Source organism: Podarcis liolepis, assembly GCF_965112155.1.
Source record: "Podarcis liolepis genome assembly, chromosome: 10".
Lineage (NCBI taxonomy): Eukaryota > Metazoa > Chordata > Lepidosauria > Squamata > Lacertidae > Podarcis > Podarcis liolepis.
In genome coordinates, this window is record NC_139562.1 from 66,111,365 (window position 1) to 66,129,156 (window position 17,792).

Consider the following 17,792-nt stretch of genomic DNA (forward strand, 5'->3'; position numbering starts at 1 on the left):
TGAAAAAGCACTGGTTATTAATTTGATTTATATACTGCCCTTCATCATAAGATTTCAGGGCCGTTCGCAGGATAAAATACAAGGTAAAAAACACATGTAACTAGTCAAAACAAAAATAGCAAAACAACCCCCTGCCTTCCGCAGTACATGACTGGGGCCTGGGATCATTTTCATGGGTCACAAGTTGTGTAGCACTGCCATGGCCTTTTCTTGCTATTTTTAAAGGACGGTTGAGTTTATAGCCATGGGAATAGCTTTAATAGGCTTTATGTTGCTGCATATTTCTAGGAAGACTGCTGTTGTGCTCAGTTTTTGCTTGTGGGCTTCCTGTAGACATCTGTTTCATCACTGTGAGAACAGGATGCTAGACTAGATAGGCCTTCCGTCTGCTCCAGCAGTGTTGTTCTTAGGTTATTTATTTAACATTTTATTGTTTCATAAAACTTATACACCGCTTTATTGGTAAAAACAACAACAAAGCTGTTTATCACTAGGTTAGTGCTGAGCAAGATCTAGTGACATTCTCAGTGACAGTTGCTTCAAATTTTCTTTTATGCAATAGTTTTGCCTGCCTTCTTTCTGTAGTCATCAGCTTCTTATAGATTTAAGTTAACTTGGGTTCCATTAGTTGAACACTCGTGAGAATTGCTCCACTGATCTTTCCTACCCTAAGTATGTGAAGGCTGCCATATATACATGTGAACCACTCCTGATTTGTAGGCGTTTTAAGCAGAAGCTTGTAATTTAAGTGCACTTCTCAATCAGTTAAAAATTGTAACAAGTTACAGTGATACCTCGGTTTTCGAGTATCTCGGAAGCCAAATGATTCGGTAGCCGAATTCCGAAAACCCGGAAGTAATTGCTTCCATTTTTGAACGCGTCTTGGAAGTCGAATGACTTCCACTGTGTGTTTTTCTATTTTTTCCATTGACTTTGTCAACCGCCCTTTGCTCCACGGTTGTTGAACATTTCGAAAGTCCAACAGTCTTCTGGAACAGATTACATTTGACAACTGAGGTACATACCACTGTACTTGTGAATGTTTATTTTATTTATTAAATTTGTATACTGCTCCCTGTCTATTCTCACTTCCTTTTGCCCTACTCTGATAGTCAGATCCTGAATAAGCTTACTTGAAAGTATTAACTGAGTGTTGCTAAAATTAAAAATATCCTGTGCTTTGTCTTATCTATATAGTCATAGCATGCTCTCTCTTTTTAGCATTGCTTTTTTATTACTGGAACCATTAGTAAACTTGGAAGAAAAATATAGATGGCTTGGGAGCTTTTCATTTAAGGCATAAACTTAAAAAAGTGTTGTAATAAAAAAATTTCCAGTCTGGTGACTTAATGGAGTTCTTTTTTCTTATAAAAGAATCAATGGAGTCTTCCAGATTTATGGACATTTTTCAAAAAACTGGAGGAACTGCACTACAGTGTAACTTTTCTTTTTTACTTCCTCAACATAAAATCAACACAGTTTGCAGCAATAATTTTCAGCTGTCTAGTAGCTGTTTCAGAACAAGGAATACACATTGTGTTGCTCCATCTGTGGCTACAAATGTGTTCTAAATTCAAGTGCTTAGTGCTGATGGTACATTAGGCCTCTTGTATAAACTTTACAGAGTAGAACACATGAGACCAGTCTTCTTCAACATGTTTGCTTTAATTTGATGATGATGATGAATTTAATTTTAAAGCCTTTTATCATTACTGGCACTTGGCGATGTAAGCTGAGAATAGTACTGTTAAACTTGAATTTTGTTTGCTGTGGAAAAAAGCTTTTCAGCGAGAACATGCAATTCAGTCATCATTACTGTTTCTTTGCTACTTTTATCTCCATGTACAGCATAAAGCCAAATATTGTATTTTCGCGTCACAGCAAACTGAGGATTGCAAAAGAAAAAATCAATACAACCTTTTACTCTTTATGTAGGGTAAAATGGTGGTTAAAAAGACTCGTGAATTTTTGTGATGTCAGGTATTTTTAATTCACACTCTTCTCCAGGAATACCTCTTTATCTCTAGCGCTTGAAGATCACAGTAGTTATCTTCATACATTGGAGACATTCCTTGGATGTAGTGCTTCAGGAGAGGTATGGAGGGTGTAAGGAGGTCCAAGGCTCAATATCAGTTTTCGATTAATAAGCTGCAGTTTGGGAAGAGAGCTTTGTGACAGTGACCCTGGCAACATATCAGTGTTTCAGCTGCCACTTCCACCTTCCTTCAGTGAGGCATGGAGAACGGTTGTAGGGTATACAGTGCGTCTTCTGCTTGGATTGAAAGCCACACATGGCAAAAAGGGCTGCAACCTTCTTTCTTTTTTAACTGTGGCCACACCTGCCAGCATGCATGTCCCGTCCTCCTGCTGGGGGTTCAAGAGTGAATATGGCCCTCTGGTCAAGAAACGTTAGTCACTTGCTGAAGTGGGCATTTAAACAGCCAGTGTTCAAAATTAGCCAGGTGCATTTTGTACCTGGTTTTTGACCACCTGCGACCAACTGAAGCTGCCTGGGCACCAGGATGGTGCCTGACATCTCCACCATCTGGAGGTGCATGCCTGGGGATAATTAGATCTTGACTGTTTTCACACACTCATTCCCCGCCCTGTAGAATTCTATCAGATATATTTTATCTGCACTTTCGGAATGAATTTCAGGAACCAAAATGCTTTTTCTATGCAGTTTGAGCAGGAGTAGTCACCATTAGGAAAAAGAGGTCTGAATAGGACCTGGATCAAGTGACTTTTCTTCTTTAAGTCCTCAAAGTTCTTAACTTAGCTCAGGGTTATCATCTGAACTAGCCAGATGTTTAACTGAGAATTAATCACAGTTGGTCCATCATGTGAAAAATCAGACCTTTGAGCTGTCTTACCCCAAAATAGTAACTAGACATTTCGTTTTGGCAACTGTAACGTTGGTTTAAGAATCCATTTGGAATCTAGCTTATATATATCTGAGTTTCTAACACTGCTGATGACATGTGACACCCTTATTAAAACATCTGCACTGGCTGCCCATCTACTACTGAGCCAGGTTCAAAGTCTTTGTGTTAATTTACAAGGCCCTGTACAACTTAAGTCCAGGGTACCTTATGGATCACCTAAACCCTTATATCTTAGCTTAGATCATCTGCAGGAGAGTTGTTCTTTATCCCCCAAGTTGTCAAGGCGTATCTGACAACAACAAGAAACCAAGTGTTTAGTGTCATCAGCCCAGTCCTGTGGAATGTATCGGTACAGGAATATAATCTATGGCTGATTTCTAAAATAGATACGGGGCACCGAGGTGGAGATGGGGGGGGGGAGAATGCCGTTTAAAGTTGTTAAAGATCACTGCCACAGTTGGTTTGTGTTCAAAGAGAGGCCATTTCTTGTTATTCTGGTGCTGGCGCAAAATATATGTTCAGTACTCCATTTGATTGTGATAGATAATTTCCTCCGAGGAAACTTGCCTCATGGTGAGGAGAGAATTTAATGCATCTGAAAGCTGCCTGAAGAAGCAAACAAACTAGGTGACTGTGGAAGGCTGGCACAAAGAACACGGTTAACAAGGAAACTAGCTCTTGTTAATTTGACAGAAGCAGTTATTGGGGCATCTGCTAATGTGCCAGGGATTGCTCTGGAGGACGCACATCTGCTTTCTACCTGGAAGCAGCTTTCAAATATATTATGATGATCACAGTGGTTGTACTGCATATTTACTGTTGTTCAAGTGTGATTGCCGTGTAATACATAGGCTCAGAACAGACAAATATATCCTTGGTGTACAAGCAGAGATGCCAGAGGAAAAAAGGCAAGTTGTAATTCAGGCAGTTTAATACACAGGTCTGTTAACTACTCCTGACTCCTTCAGCTGTGTATAACATGTGCAGCATTCAAGAAATTCCACTATTCTTGATAGAGACAAAGAATATGCCATGTATCAAGCCAGGGGAGGAAAATTATTTCCGGATCTGGCCCACATTCTGAATTGGGTAGCTTGGAGCATCCCCACAGTTTCCTTGCTTTTTTGCAGTACTCCCAAGCAGTGTTGGAAGCTCAGATATATAAGCTAGGTGCCAAATGGCTCCTTAAACCAGGGTTACAGTTGCTGAAACAGAATGCCTATTTGCCATTTTGGGGCCAGACTGATTGACAGTCGTTGTTTCTGTACAACTTTTTGGTTCCTGAAATTCGTTGTGCAGCAAAAGTATCACAGATAGAATTCTCAGGATGTGTTGCTAGTACAGTGGTATCTCGGGTTAAGAACTTAATTCGTTCCGGAGGTCTGTTCTTAGCCTGAAACTGTTCTTAACCTGAAGCATCACTTTAGCTAATGGGGCCTCCTGCTGCTGCCACGCTGCCGGAGCACAATTTCTGTTCTCATCCTGAAGCAGAGTTCTTAACCAGAGGTACTATTTCTGGGTTAGTGGAGTCTGTAACCTGAAGCGTATGTAACCCAAGGTACCACTGTATGTGAAAACAGTCAAGATCCAAGGATCCCCAGGTATGCACCTCCAAGATAGTGCAGACATCAGGTGCCATCCTGGCACCCAGACATCTTTATTGGTCACAAGTGACCGACAGCCAGGTGCGAAATACGCCTGGTGAATTTTGAACACTGCTCCCAAGTACAAAGTGAAACAGATCTGCAGGGACCATATTTGCCCACTCTTCTGCCCCAAGGTTGGGATGAAAGGTTGGGCGCATCATGATCCGCAGAGAGCAGTGGAAAATTCACCATGGCAAGCTTAAAACTGTGGACTTTTGGTTGGTCTATCCTGAGAAATCATAGAATCTTAGAGTTGTATAAAACATTTTTAATAAAAGAATAATAGAATCATACCATTGCAAGGGACCCCAAGGGTCACCTGGTACAACCCCCTGCAATGCAGGAATCTCAGCTAAAGCATCCATGACAGATGGCCACCCAACCTCTACTTAAAAGCTTCCAAGGAAGGAGAGACCAAATGTAGAAGCTAGGTTTGGAGCCCAAATTTGTTGCATTTATGCTTATGCAATGCTCTGCTGAAGAAAGGGGAGGTGATTTTTACACATTCCTGCTCCTCCTGCCCCCCAAAATCTGCTCTGGATTGTTGGGGGACCCTCCAGAACAGCATGGCTAGGTTTTGCTAGTCACTACAGAGTGAATCAGCAAAAATTAATTCCCTTGGACTTTAAGTGGGAACTGCTGGGCAAATGTTCCTCCCACAAAGGGAAGGAGCCTTTCCATTCACAGAAGAATGACTCTAGATCCAGCCCAATGATTTTTAAAAATATTTTCTGTAACAGTATTGAAACACGACACAGTTTGATAAACTATTTGGTTACATGAGAACTGCTCATGTAAATAAACAAACATTTACTGAATTTAAAACACCAAACTCCTTAAAAGTTAAAGGCTGCCATGGCATAGGTTCAGATGGGCCATGTTTTTTCATATGCACAGGAATTAATCCTTAGTTGAGAAAGGGGGGTATGCAGAGCAAGAAAGACCAGTAAACCCTTTTCGGGCATTCAGGCTGAAAATTCTTGGGCAAAAAGTGTGTAGACAGCTGGGGGCTCCTGCACTAGACCCACATCCTAACATCACAGTGTGCAACTAGGTGTGTACATCCATTCAAACTGTCCTGCTTTGAGTAGGAAGGTCTGGAGGGTGCATTAAGCTGACCAGGTTAAAAGGGCATTAAGCTGACCAGGTTAAAAGCCTGTTTGCACACAGGAGCTGTGATAATACAGCAGTGTTTCCCAAACTTGGGTCTTCAGCTGTTTTTGGTCTACAGCTCCCACCATCCCTGACCATTTGTCCTGCTAGCTAGGGATGATGGGAGTCCAACAACAGCTGGATACCCGTGTTTGGGAAACACTGTAATACAGGATCCCTGATTGTGCGGAAGCTCCTAAGCCAGGTGTGAAGAACCTGTGGCCCTCCAGATGTTACTAAACTACACCTCCCATTATCCTTGGCAGTTATTGGCTGGGGGTGATGGAAGCTGTAGTTTGGCAATCTCTGGAGGGCCACAGATTCCCCACCTCTGCTCAAGACTTGTTTAACCAAACGTGCTTAAAATGTCCCTTCTGACTTTCCCACAGGGATATTGGAGCATGGGGCTGGCACAAGGGTTAGGAATGGAGGCTAAACACCTGAGGAGGGTTTAAGTTTGTCATGTTTTATGCAGAGCACAAATGAATATGGGATGTAGTTGGAGTAGGAGTGGCCATCATGCAGTTGGAAGCCTAGCTTTTGTTGGTCAGCTGCACACCATAAAAATGAATGTTGCCATTTATTTGGAACTTATTGAGGACTCTCTTGAGAGGCACAGGACTCTCTGTTCTACCAACATTCTTTGGTCCAGAAAGTAGCGGACAGATATTGAGCAGTTGGTCCCGCCATGCTTCCCCATTTGTAAAATGAGACTGACGATTGACTGCTCAGGATTGCAGTTAGGTTGTTAGATACAGATGAAGAAAGCAATTATAGGTTTGTATATTTTATGAAGCACTTTGCTAATTGTTCTGCCACTGTAAAACCTGATGTGATGCTGCTGTTGCAGAGATCATGCACATATCCGAAAGGTCTGGGGCAAGTAATGAATATGATTGATATTTTCTATTGGAAATATTTTCGACTTGCTAATTAGGACCCCCCCCCCCAATTTCTCATTTCAGGGAACAGTTGCTGCTTCCTATCCATTAAGTAAAGTGGGAAACGGGACATCTTTCTTCAAGATTATACTTCAAGGTATTTTAACATATAGTTATTGGTTGTGCTAGTTGTGCACCACAGGCAAAAGTTGTGGGACTGCAATAATGGGGATAATAACAGATATAGTGGAAGATCCAAAAAAACAACAACAACCCAGTGTCATATGCTTTTACAAATGGGAGAGATAATTTATTTGAGGAGGCATCTGGAATTCTGAACTAAAAAAGTATTTTTCAAATTATAATATTATTTATTTAACTTATCGTTCACTTTTTAAACAAAGTACCTCAAACCACTTTACAGCAGAAAAGGAATAGCAAATGCAGTAAAACCAACATGACGCTAAGAGAGCAAAATCTGAAGCATTCATATGTTTGAAAAAGGAAGACCTAAACCATCCCATCCCACTAAGGAGACCATGGATTATCAAAAACTAAAGGCCTACTGAAAAAGAAATGTTTTTGCCTGGGCCTAAATAAGTAATGGTGGCTGCTCCCTTGGGAGAGCATTCCATATCTGGGGAGTTGTGACTGAGAAGCCTGCTCTTTTGTCAATACCTCCCTTGCAGGGGGCACACAAAGAAGGGCCTTGAATGATAAGCTCTTGCTCTGGGTTGGTTCATAGGAGGAGAGGTGTCCAGGAGTTACTGGGGTCCTGAGTTGTAGAAGGCTTTATAGGTCAAAACCAGCACTTTCAATCAAGCCAGGAAATGAATTGGAAGCTTGCCATCTTGCCATCTCACTGCTGAATTCGGCCCCTTCTGTAATTTCCAAACCATCTTCAAAGGCAGCCCTACTTTTTATGCATTGCAGCAGTCTATCCTAAAAGTTACCAGAGCATAGACAACAGAGGCTAGGCCTTCCTCTACCTTTTTTCCTTATCATACGTCTTGTCTTTTGATGTTGGTCCTTGCCAGCAAGGTTATCTGGACTTTCAACTACAGAATTCTGCTGTGTGCTTCACTGATTGCCTGGTAGACTAGAGCTCATTTTGTGGTCCTTACTCTGGCCTTTCGGGAGCCACCTTATGTACAGAGATTCCCCCCCCCCTTAGTTTCATAGCTCACAGGCGTGAGTGTATTTTAATGTCCCTGGCCTCTCAGCATTTGCGATACCCTTGTGAAATCAGAGCTTCAAGGCTTTTCGTTAGTATATTCAGATAAATGTTACAGTGTCACTGTTCCTGTGTGTCTTTCAGAGTCAGAAAACCCATGTTCTAAGGCCGGTGCTATCAATACTTATATGTTTGGGAAGTTGGCAGAGGATTGTGCCAGCGTTGTACATCAAGGGGTAAATGCTTTTATTTCTTTCATTCTTAGATGTTTATTTCTTCTTGTGAACTGTTTTTCTACTGATCTTGTTGACCTAAGTGTGTTTACACGATCAATGCATGTGGCTGCCTTTTTGACCAGGTTAAGGTGCTGACTGGTGTTCAAATGAGTGGCCTCTGTGGCCCGAAATCCCTGGGTGCTATTCACCCACGTATTTCGTGTATTAAAGCTGTATTTGTGTTTCTTTTCGTCACTGGAATCTGATACAGTACTGTTTGCTTGAACAGCACTATGGCATCACCTAATGGCAAAACAGAAAGAAACACCTCTTCAAAATAGTACTCTTGTCTTCCACCTCAGTGACAGGGAACCAGATGTTGTCGGATTCCAGCTTCCATCAGCTCCAGCCAACATGACCAGTGGTTGGGGAAGAGCACAAGTTTCCAACCCTTGCTGTAGTTACTTCCATACCCAACAGGTCACTGAGATCTGCTCTGCAGGACAGTTTTTCCTTCAAGGCCTATAGATCTCAGAAGCCTGCTCCACAGTAATGCATAGCAGCTCAATTTACAGCGTCTGAAAGTCGCCAGGCACATTTTGATTAACGTCTGCACTATTTGGAGCTGCATGCCTCGGGATCCTTGGATCTTGACTGTTTTCACACAGTAGCAACACATTCTGTAGAGTTCTATCTGTGATATTCTAATGGCGCAATTGGAATGAATTTCAAGAACCAAAAAGTTGTATTGAAAAACATGACTTTTGGTCCTTCTGGTTCCCCAAATGGCAACTAGACGTTCCATTTTGGCGACTGTAACTCTGTCTTAAGGAGCCATTTGGCTCCCAGCTTATATATTTGAGATTCTATCACTGGTTAGTGGGGCTGCCTGTTCCATGGAACAGCATTCCTGTTCAGATACAGCAGACACCCATTATCTACACTTTCTGGAACAACTGGGATTGCCTTTAAAACTGTTTTCCAGCTTTAACTGCCTGAATATCTATTTAGCCTCTTTTTCTGAAGTCCAGTATGAGCCATGGGTAGTCTTCAACTAAGTTCTTTTCAAAGTAGACCCATTGAAATTAATGTCCATGACTAAGTTAGGTCTATTAATTTCAGTAGGTCAACCCCAAGAAAACTTTACTTATTGAATTTATATACCGCCCTATACCCAGAGGTCTTAGGGTGGTTTACAGAAAAGATCACAATATATAAAATCAAAATAAGAAAAATAACCCAATAATAACTCCCTCCCCAAATAGAGCCACATTTCAAAAGGGTATTGGGTAGCTGAACACTCCGTTTTTCCTAAATGCCCTTTATAAGTAAACATATTAAGATTGTAGTTATCTGCCCAGTTGAAACTTATGGTAATTACCAGTCATGCCTCTGTCTTTCTATTTAGTTTCCCTCCCCCATTTGTAATGAGCAGCTTTGCTTGCTGACTTTTACCCCAGCACACCAGATGATGTGTAAAAGGGGGGAGGGGAGGCCCTGTGGTTGTGGTGGTCTACCTGCCAGTATTATTGTATAGATTGGGCACTGAGAAATGATTTCAAGTTAACTCTTCTACCACATCGTTTAAAGTGTCTGAAACTTAATTAGCGCTTTGCACCCTTCTTGATAAAAGGAGAAGTAGTAAAACAAGGCCCAAAGCACCAATTAGGAGATCACAGAGATCAGTACTGAGGACCTGTACTGGAAACTACAGCCCTTGAGCTGTAAACTTCAAACAGAGTTGAACTAGCATCAGAGTATTCACACCTCCCTTGTGTCTTGAGCCGTGGTTATGTGGACTTGTGTTTGGTTTTTAAGAGGCTTACTATGAATATGATAGAGGGAGGATAATCTCAGTTCCTTTAAAAAACACAAAATTTAGTGATCAGGCCATTTTAGCAAGCCTGTTGAACTTTCTTTTAAAAAGTCATTGATTTAAATAGTAAATTGCGATGCAAGGAATTTGGGGTTCCCCAATGGGAGACGTAAACGGTAACATAGAAAAGGGTATATGCATATTATGTTGCTCCTATGAATACCACTATTTTCAAAAAATTACTGTATATGGCACCAAATGTGCTTGATGCTTGCATATTAAGCATATGTACAAGATATGCTGGTGTTATGAATTTCTGTATTGGTAATGGGTGCATTTCATAATTTAGTGCCAAGAGCAAAAGCACCATTCTTCGTGTACTATACACTCAAGTTGCGGAGCCATTCTGGTGTAAAACTTAAAAAAAAATAGATTACATTCTGAACTACTTCATTCTGCACCAGTATAAAATTTATCCCCATTAAATTGGGAGATTTAGTCTAGTCAGCTGTCCAACCCTGACTTAGCAACCAAGCTGCAAGAACTTGTGCATGCAGTAACATCTCAAAATGCTGGAACAGGAATGAAATATCCAGGAGCATAGCTCTTTTGGTTTACGACTTACTTTACACCAATTTTAGAAATGTATATTGCAGTCCTGTGTGTGTCTCTTTGGAACATATGCCATATTGAGTTCATTGGAGATTCCTCCACTCATTCTTTCAATTTCTATACTGCCCATCATCCGAGGATCACAGGGTGGTTTACATTATAAAAACACAAAAATACAAACCATGGTAGCAAGCACACACACACACACACACACACACACACACACACACACCCCAGTTTAAACGGCCAGATTGTTTAATTAGCCAAAGACAGTTTAAAATCGCTTCTTTGAAATATCAAGCAGATATTGTGCCTGAGTTAGGTCCCTTTTTGATAACTAAGTAAGATTGTCCACAAATGCTTAAGGTTTTCCCTCCCCATTTCTTAAAGGCAGGTTGTGGTTCAAATGTAAGAAACTTTACCCATGGATTTTTTAGTTGTTTTGTTACAGAGTTATTTCTCATTTTTTATTGAAAGGAAGATGGAGCAGTGGCATAACTAACTCCCCTGCCCCCCTCACAAAATGGTGGTACAGAATAAAATTCATTGCACCCTGGTAATTCCATTGCACATTAAGCTTTGTTGGAATTTGTTCTAAGCCTTTTTAAACAATTGAATCTGCCTGTATCACTTAAGTTAGCAGTCTCCCACCCACCCCAGAAAACATTAAGGTTTGGGGTTTTCAGTCATTTAAAAGAATATCACCAGAGACTGCTGAAGTAGCAAAAAGAGCAATCATAGTGCCGCAGTTTGCTAAAAACTCAGCTTTAATCAGAAAGCTCTTTTATTTATTGTAATCAAGTAAACACACGGACAAAAGACATGCAGTAAAAGCTAACGGGAGTGTTGTTGGTACAAGATTGAATGCAAAAGATGAAGCGCTGAGGCTAAAATGCTTCTCAGGAAGAGCACATCCATCTGGAAGTACTTAGGGGGCGCAGGCAAAATTGAGACGGCACTTTAAAACTCAGACAATGCCAGGAATAACTAAGGTAAAGGAGCCTTTAACTTGCATTGCAATTCCCTGTGCTCAGTTTCATTTTCTCAGGTATCTAGCTTAGTTTCCCTGCCTGTCAGTAGTGCAGTCTATCAACCTTCTCTTTTCCCCCCTCCCTGCTTCCATTGGAGTTTGCCAGGTAATAAGCTGAGGGATGAGAGGCAAAGTGGATAGCTCTCTTTTCCTCTTTCTTTCTCTTTAACCTGACTGCTAATGGTCCAATAACTGCTGACATCTGCAATCTTAGATGGCAAGTGCTGCATGCTGGAAAATCCAGTACCTTTAACTTCTTCACTGCCGAAAGATATCCAGCTGCTCACTCAGAGCAAGCAGGTGGATCTGGGCCAGCACTGAAGGTGTTAATATACAGGGCATTTGACTCTCAGAAAGAGAGAGAGAGCACTTAAATCTAGCCACCAGCTTGGCTTGACTTAACTAGAAACAGCATTGTTGCTGTAACTCCTTTGAGTCAATAGGGATAAACAAGGTGCTATGTTTGGACATAACAAGAAAGCAGTGAAACAGTATTTCAGTAGTTTGATGCCTTGCTTCTTAATTGCTTTTCTACTAAAGAAGGCTGACCCTGAGAAAGCCACAGTTCACATACGGTTTTCTAAACAAAGCCTGTCCCGTCAATAATTTTACCTGTGCAAGGCAAGCTGAAATGGATATAGCTGGGCAAAACTTGCAAGTGTACTTTACCAAAAGTTGCAGTTGGTGCTGGTGCAAGGTAATTTTCTGGGAGATCCTGAGCTAAGAAACTAAGATCTCCAAGCAGTAGTTAAATTTTGGCGCTTGCCTTTTGAAAGTTATGTCCATGTTTCTTAGTAACTTGGGAATACAATTACAGAATGTAAATGTATTCTCTTTTATTCTCTACACATTTTCTGTTTATGTTTGCAGGCTGGGAACCTGTGGCCCCTCTGGCTGTTGCTGAACTACAGTTCTTTTCATCCCCTCTCATGCTCTCTGGGATTATTGGAGGTGGAGTCCAAGAACATTTGAAGGACCACAGATTCCTCTCCCTGATCTGCATAGTCAACAATCTATTTGAATGATGTGTTAATTTAACAGTTCTGCAGTTTGTTATTCATTCCCCAAAATCATCAATATAAATGATACGTTACTACATTTGAATCTGATTATTCAACACGCCAGTCTTTGAGAGTGATAGATCGTTAACATTTGGCAAGAGGATGCTACCGGGCGCTGATTGTAGTTGGGCGTCCAAAAACATCTGCCAAGCTACAGGTTTTCACACTTGCTTTGGATAATGGGTTTCTCTTTCCTGTTCTTGTTAAAAGTGAGCTTTAAATACCATGTACTCCCCAGTTAGTGTTAGAAATTCAGATATATAAGCTAGGTGCCAAATGGCTCCTTAAACCAAGGTTACAGTTGCCAAAGCAGAATGCCTAGTTGCCATTTTGGGTCCTGAAATTCATTATGATTGTGCAGATAAAATGTAACTGATAGAATTCTGGAGGATGTGGTATTAGTGTGTCAAAACAGTCAAGATGCAGTGATCCCCAAGCATGTACCTCCAGATGGTGGAGCTGTCAGGCACCATCCTTTCACTCAGGCATCTTCACTTGGTTGCAAGTGGCCAATAGGTGCTAAATGTGCCTAGCTAATTTTTTTACTGGAAAAACAAATATGAAGTGTTGTGTTTAAGCCCTGTGTGGTATAAGTATATATTGAATTTTGTGTATACCACTATCCCTCTGTGGTAGTTTTTGTTTTGTGAATGGTGCCATGGACCCCCTGGGTGGGTTTCACAGAGCCATTGGGGTCCGCAGACCCCCGATCGGGGACCACTGCTCTATCATATCCCCCCCATTTTTATTTTAATCTAAAAATCTGCAAATGGTACACAACCCTCCTGAGTCTCCATTTGCCATGTTGGATGGATCAGATAGGGACCTCATAATAACAGAATCAAGTAATAGTGATTTGCTAACTATTCTTTCTGATTTGGGCCACTAATCGGAGAGAGTGAAGTTTGACTATGTTGTACTGAAATGAATCAGATTTCAGTGTAGAACTTATGTTGATTTTAGTGGGATGCATTTACCTAACTTCATGTAGATTACATCCCCTTTTTGACATTAGCTTCAAAAAAAACATGCACAGAAAGAGTTTATCCTTTGTCACTTTCCTGTAGAAATCAGAAAATGTGTGTATGTATTTTACTTTTCCTGTTTGAATAATAACTTTCTACACTACTTATTCTTGCAAACTGGTACATAACCTCCACCCCCAATCTGGGACTATTTTATGCTAGTGTTATTCCATTATTGCTTCAGCTTAGATTTCAAATCACTGACATTTCTTTTTTTAAAAAACAAAAACAAAACCCACACTACTTAAAAATGCTATAATGGAAAGTGCCATTACAAAAGTCAGTCTCCATAAAATGACATCCTTTGACATTAACGTCAGTTTGGCTGTTGAGCAAATACCTTATTTGTATAGGAGGAAGCAGAGGGATTGCAGTAACTATTTTTCTTTCTGATTTATACAACTGGCAAAGAGACCTTTTAGAATTGAGTTTTGCAGTCATCTCAGAATTTTTATAACAAATATCTTCTATAAGTGACTTAGATTGTTCATCACCTTTCAAGCTATTTGAATTTTCCAGCTTGCTAATATTGTTTTGTTGGAAGAGTTGTTGTCCCCTCCCCCCAATCTTCACAGTACCGAAAAGGCCATTTTGCTCACTCCAGTAGTCAGAAATCAGAAACCAGTTCTTCGGTGCATTTTTCAAAAAGTGCCATTTAAGTTCCATATGATTGATCCTCTTGATTTATCAACTTCTTGTTTGTCGCAGATAAAATATTTAGCTACTCTTTTGTTATGTAAATACTGGCAACATTCAGACCATGGAGCCCTAGTCTTATGAAAGATGAATTGTAAGTTTTCGTAATGTAACATCTAAGTTCACTGATGACCTGCAGATCATTGGAACACCTGTGTATGCTAAAATATGTAATTTGAATCATAGAATTGTAGAGTTGGAAGGGACCGCAAGAGTCATTTAGTCCAAATGCTGGAATCTCAAGAATTAATTTTAAAATAATTGATACCATTTGATTTTTGACAGTGGGTAATAGCTAATGCTCAGGGTAGATTCATTAAAATCTATAGATATGTCCATTGATTTTAGTGGGTCTGCTCCAAATATGACTAACATTGAATATTCCCCCATGCAATTCTTGATTTAAACTATTTCAATGGAGATCACTGAAGGCCTTTGTTTGCCCCAAACACTATCCCAGCTAAAGTTAATGACACATTTCAGTGGAAATTTTAGACCTGTACATAAATATTTCATATTGAAACTTTGGTTGCATCATACCTTTACATTTTTCTTTTCCAGAGGCTTTCCTACTCAGCAGGGATTTGTCATATTTTCTGAAGATCCAGAGAAATGTTTCATCAAATGATCTGATCACTAAGGACTCCAAAAATATGATAACAAATAGCAATAATGATGCATTCTCTCTCTCTCTCTATAGGACATCATAGTGGTAGCTGGATTCAGCATGGCTAAGTCCACCAGTGATGCTGATGGGCATTGCTGTCGGCTAGAAGTCTCTGACGAAGCTGGATCAACTATTTATGTATGTTTTTCAAGCTTTTCTTCTCTCCCTTCACTCCAAAACTTTCTTAATAAGAGAGTCTGAGAGGCTGTGGATTACTAAAAAGCACATCAAGGTCTGCCTTAAAAAGATAGAAGTACTTTACCATTCAGCATACTAATAACTGGGATTCAGAAAAAAACCCTTGGCTACAGCTGAGTGTCTAAGGGGGCTTTAGACTTGCATTCGTGTATCAAACAGCAACCCACCAGAAATCTTAGAATTGGAAAGAGACCACAAGGGTTATCTAGTACAACTCCGTGCAATGCAGGAATATTTTGCACAATGTGGGGCTAGAACCCACAATCCTGAGATTAAGAGTCTCATGCTTTACCGACTGAGCTATCTCTAGTGATAAAGAATCACATGGCAGCAATCCTAGAGTACATGGCATGTGGAAAACTATTTTTGATGCTGAACAGGGTTTCTGAGCAATCTGACACACTACGCGGGCCGCTGCTGCCCAAAGGGAAGAAAGTTAGCATTACTCAAATGCTTTGAAATGTGTGTGGCTCATACAGCTCTGTCTCTTTAGCAGTGTTTATAGGGTAGTTTTAGAAATGTGTAAAGTCCTATTACTTCTCTTTCTCTGCATAAAAATGTAAGGCTGCCATTGCTGGGCCTCCATTGGAGGATTTGTAGAGCCACATCACAATCCTGGATTTGCATGATGTTAGAACAGGGGAGCAAACACGAGGCAGGATTTAAGATGGAGTTTTAAAGAACAGCAAAAAGTTTGCATAAAGCAGAAATAGAGGGACACAGAGGAGCTGGGGCAGGTAAGGGGCTTGAAGGGGCTGTGAAGGGAGTGCAGGGCTTGAGGGAGCGGAGCTGCAGAGATAGAGAGGCCGGAGTTGCTTTGTAGGAATGGGGAGGCTGAAGGAGGTGATGGCGGATTTGGGTGAGGCGTGAAGGGAGGGATGGGACTAGCAAGGAGGGTGATGGCAGCAGGGAGCTTGGTAAGCAATGTGAGCAGGGGCAGAAGCATATATATTTACAGCGGTACCTCTAGTTACGAACTTAATTCGTTCCGGAGGTCCATTCTTAACCTGAAACTGTTCTTAACTAGAGGCGTGCTTTCGCTAATGGGGCCTCTTGCTGCCGCTGCACGGCTGGCACATGATTTCCATTCTAATCCTGGGGCAAAGTTCTCAACTTGAGGTAACTGGCCTGAAAGTGAGATGAGCGCCACAACCCCATAGTTGCTTTGACTGGACTTAACTGTCCAGGGGTCCTTTACCGTATATGCACACACCCCTGGGAGTGTGGCTGTTGGCTGTTGCTGTGGGAACCCTAACTGTTATGACTTGGGCCTATAAATCCAGTTGTGCTGTATTGAAGTACCGTATTGACTCGAATATAAGCCAAACCTGAATATAAGCTGCACCTTTAAAATTGGATTGGGGGAAGGAAAAAAGAAAAACCATCCAAATATAATCCGCTCCATTCCTCGCTGCTTCTGGCTGCGAACTGGGTGGGAGCAACGCTGCGTTGCCGGTGGCCTTTCTTCTTTCCCGCTTTCTCCCTTCCTGGCTTTGGGGGAGAGGACAGGGAACTACGCGTTGGGCGGGCGCCGCTTTGTCACACTCCTGGCTCTGTTTGCCCCGCACTCCTGGCTGCATACCATAATGTCCGAATATAAGCCGCACTTTAACTTTTCATGGTCGGAATTTGGGGGGAAAGGGTTATATTCAAGCCAATACGGTAGTAGCAATCTATAGTGTTGCTGCTTTAGTTAAGGGGGAATGGCCCCTTGCCAGATTTCCAATAGTATTAGCCTTGAATTGACATAGACTTGGAAAGTTTGAGATTGTGCTGAGTTGGCAGAGTGCAGCGTATCTTTTTGATGCTTCGTGACGTTTCTGTGGGATAGCAAATATGCTGTAAATATATTTACATAGTAATAGCTTTGTTTTGGAGAATGGATAAGAGAACTAATATTTCTATAGTCAATGGATTTTAGCTCTGATCTCAAAAAGTCATGTTACCGTAAGCCCGTCTTATAGTACTTGGAGGGATGGTTTTTGTAATTTGTGTAGAATATTTGCCAAACTGAAAGGCAACTCGGATATTGCAGCTATGCAACTAATTCTGCATGCCCAAAGGGAGACAAATTTCTTTTCAATTCGTCATGTACTCTCTTGAACCTAATGTTTAGTTCATTGTTTGCTGTGTAGTTTAATTATAATTAGGATATGGTTGCAGCATGCCTTTATCAGCTATATGACAACCAGAATGTCAGAATGGTGAAGCTCCCTCAACATTTCCTCTCCACCTGTTGAGCTTTACTAGGTTGGGTGTTGGATAACTAGGTTGAAATTCCTTCCCCAACCTGGTGCCTTCCATATATTTTGGACTACTGCCCCCATCATCCCCAGCCAGCACAATCAGTGGTCAAGGATGATGGTAGTTGTAGTCCAAAATGTTTTGTGGGCTCAAGATTAGGGAAGGCTAATAGTCATATTTTATTTTTATTAACATGGAACTTCTCACAAGCCCTTTTCGAGAAAAACGAAAGGCACATGTGCTGTTTGTTGCCTCTAATGAAAAGTTCATTTTAGATTGGAAGTAAAGACCTAATCATGCTGTATTAGCTTAGCAGTATGTAACATTAGGAGAACCTTTATTTTTAAAATGATTCTTACAGTTGGATGTATTCCTGGGGTTTGCATCTTTAATTTCCTGGAGCACCCTGTGATGTTTTCTACAACAGTAATGTGTAACTTAAAAAAAGCGGCCAGATATTAATCATTTCATTGTTTTAAAAAGGCACTTG

General features: G+C 41.0%; 1 protein-coding gene across 3 annotated transcripts in view; it reads left to right on the forward strand.

The window, feature by feature from the left end:
* Positions 1-946: 946 nt before the first annotated feature.
* The window catches only part of POT1 (protection of telomeres 1), a 62,518-nt gene continuing 45,672 nt past the window's right edge, over positions 947-17,792 (forward strand). The window contains exons 1-4 of one of the 3 annotated variants that reach the window (XM_083463496.1): positions 947-1,017; positions 6,649-6,721; positions 7,883-7,974; positions 14,894-14,998. In XM_083463496.1, the coding sequence (XP_083319622.1) occupies positions 7,927-7,974; positions 14,894-14,998 (153 nt within the window). In that variant the 5' untranslated portion in view covers positions 947-1,017; positions 6,649-6,721; positions 7,883-7,926. Of the gene's footprint in view, positions 1,018-6,648; positions 6,722-7,882; positions 7,975-14,893; positions 14,999-15,627; positions 15,796-16,747; positions 16,900-17,792 lie in introns of those variants that run through there. The other 2 variants (XM_083463497.1, XM_083463498.1) reach the window with 2 other exon arrangements.